This window comes from Lottia gigantea, assembly GCF_000327385.1.
Source record: "Lottia gigantea unplaced genomic scaffold LOTGIsca_1730, whole genome shotgun sequence".
Lineage (NCBI taxonomy): Eukaryota > Metazoa > Mollusca > Gastropoda > Lottiidae > Lottia > Lottia gigantea.
Genome location: NW_008708188.1, coordinates 7,552 through 9,023, shown reverse-complemented (window position 1 = coordinate 9,023; position 1,472 = coordinate 7,552). Strand labels below are relative to the sequence as shown.

The window sequence follows — 1,472 nt, the reverse complement described above, 5'->3', positions numbered from 1 at the left end:
CATTTTCTTTTATTTCAGGTATCTGATACTGTTGTGGAACCTTACAACGCTACCCTCTCAGTTCATCAACTGGTAGAAAATACAGACGAGACTTACTGTATTGATAATGAGGCTCTATACGATATCTGTTTCCGTACCCTCAAACTGACCACACCCACTTACGGTGACCTCAACCATCTAGTATCAGCCACCATGTCTGGAGTGACCACATGTCTCCGATTCCCTGGTCAACTCAACGCCGATCTCAGAAAGCTAGCTGTCAACATGGTACCTTTCCCACGTCTTCATTTCTTTATGCCAGGATTCGCTCCTCTCACCTCTCGAGGTTCCCAGCAATACCGAGCGCTCACTGTACCCGAACTCACACAACAGATGTTCGATGCCAAGAACATGATGGCTGCCTGTGATCCTCGTCATGGTCGTTATCTGACAGTAGCTACCATGTTCAGAGGTCGTATGTCCATGAAGGAGGTAGATGAACAGATGTTGAATGTTCAGAATAAGAACAGCAGCTACTTTGTTGAGTGGATTCCCAACAATGTTAAAACTGCTGTTTGTGACATTCCACCAAGAGGTCTGAAGATGTCTGGAACATTTATTGGTAATACGACAGCCATCCAGGAACTGTTTAAGAGAATCTCTGAACAGTTTACAGCTATGTTCAGAAGAAAGGCTTTCCTCCATTGGTATACTGGTGAAGGTATGGATGAGATGGAATTTACTGAAGCTGAATCCAACATGAATGATCTGGTATCTGAATATCAACAGTACCAGGATGCTACAGCTGAAGAGGAGGGAGAATTTGATGAAGAAGAAGGTGAACAAGATGAAGCTTAAACAAAACGTAAAATTTAATCTATGTATACAAACAGTATATCTATATATTTATTTCAAAACTTATTGTTGATATTTGCTTAGTACATGGAATTTTTCGTTCTGCTCTCAGTACATCAAAAGACTTTGAAAAAATCTGATTCATATTTTACTGTTAACCAGAGCCATATATTGAGAGAGTTTGGCCAACTGCAAAATGACCGCCATATTTGCTATCAAAGGACCAACGCGACGTGATTCGCTTATACATAATAAGTCAGACAGAGACTTATTCGGGTTTATTCAACTAAATTTTATTTGGGATTTTTTTTCTTTTGAATATATTGCAATTAACCATTTTACAAAACAAACGTAAATTTATGCATTCACTTTGAAGACTTTCTCAATATATGACTGCTGTTCACGATTTCAGTTTGGTTTGGAACAAATTTAGCCGGATATCATCAACTATAGTTCAATGTGAGCCAATGTACCTCCAATTGTTCTCCCACTTTATTTCTCGTATAATTAAAAATATTATTTTTATAAGTTTTTGCAGCAAAATATGTGTCAGAATGCATCAAATCAATTATGTTTTTCAAAAATATTTTATTGGAGAATTTTCTAAAACGATCTATGGAAGGATAGCGCCTATTCAC

General features: G+C 37.8%; 1 protein-coding gene across 1 annotated transcript; it reads left to right on the top strand.

The window, feature by feature from the left end:
- Positions 1 to 15: 15 nt before the first annotated feature.
- On the top strand, positions 16 to 837 carry LOTGIDRAFT_147032 (hypothetical protein; the record flags this gene model as incomplete). The annotated part of the gene is made up of 1 exon (XM_009051903.1): positions 16 to 837. A coding segment is annotated over one exon (822 nt), but the record flags the coding sequence as incomplete, so codon positions are not given.
- Positions 838 to 1,472: the final 635 nt, after the last annotated feature.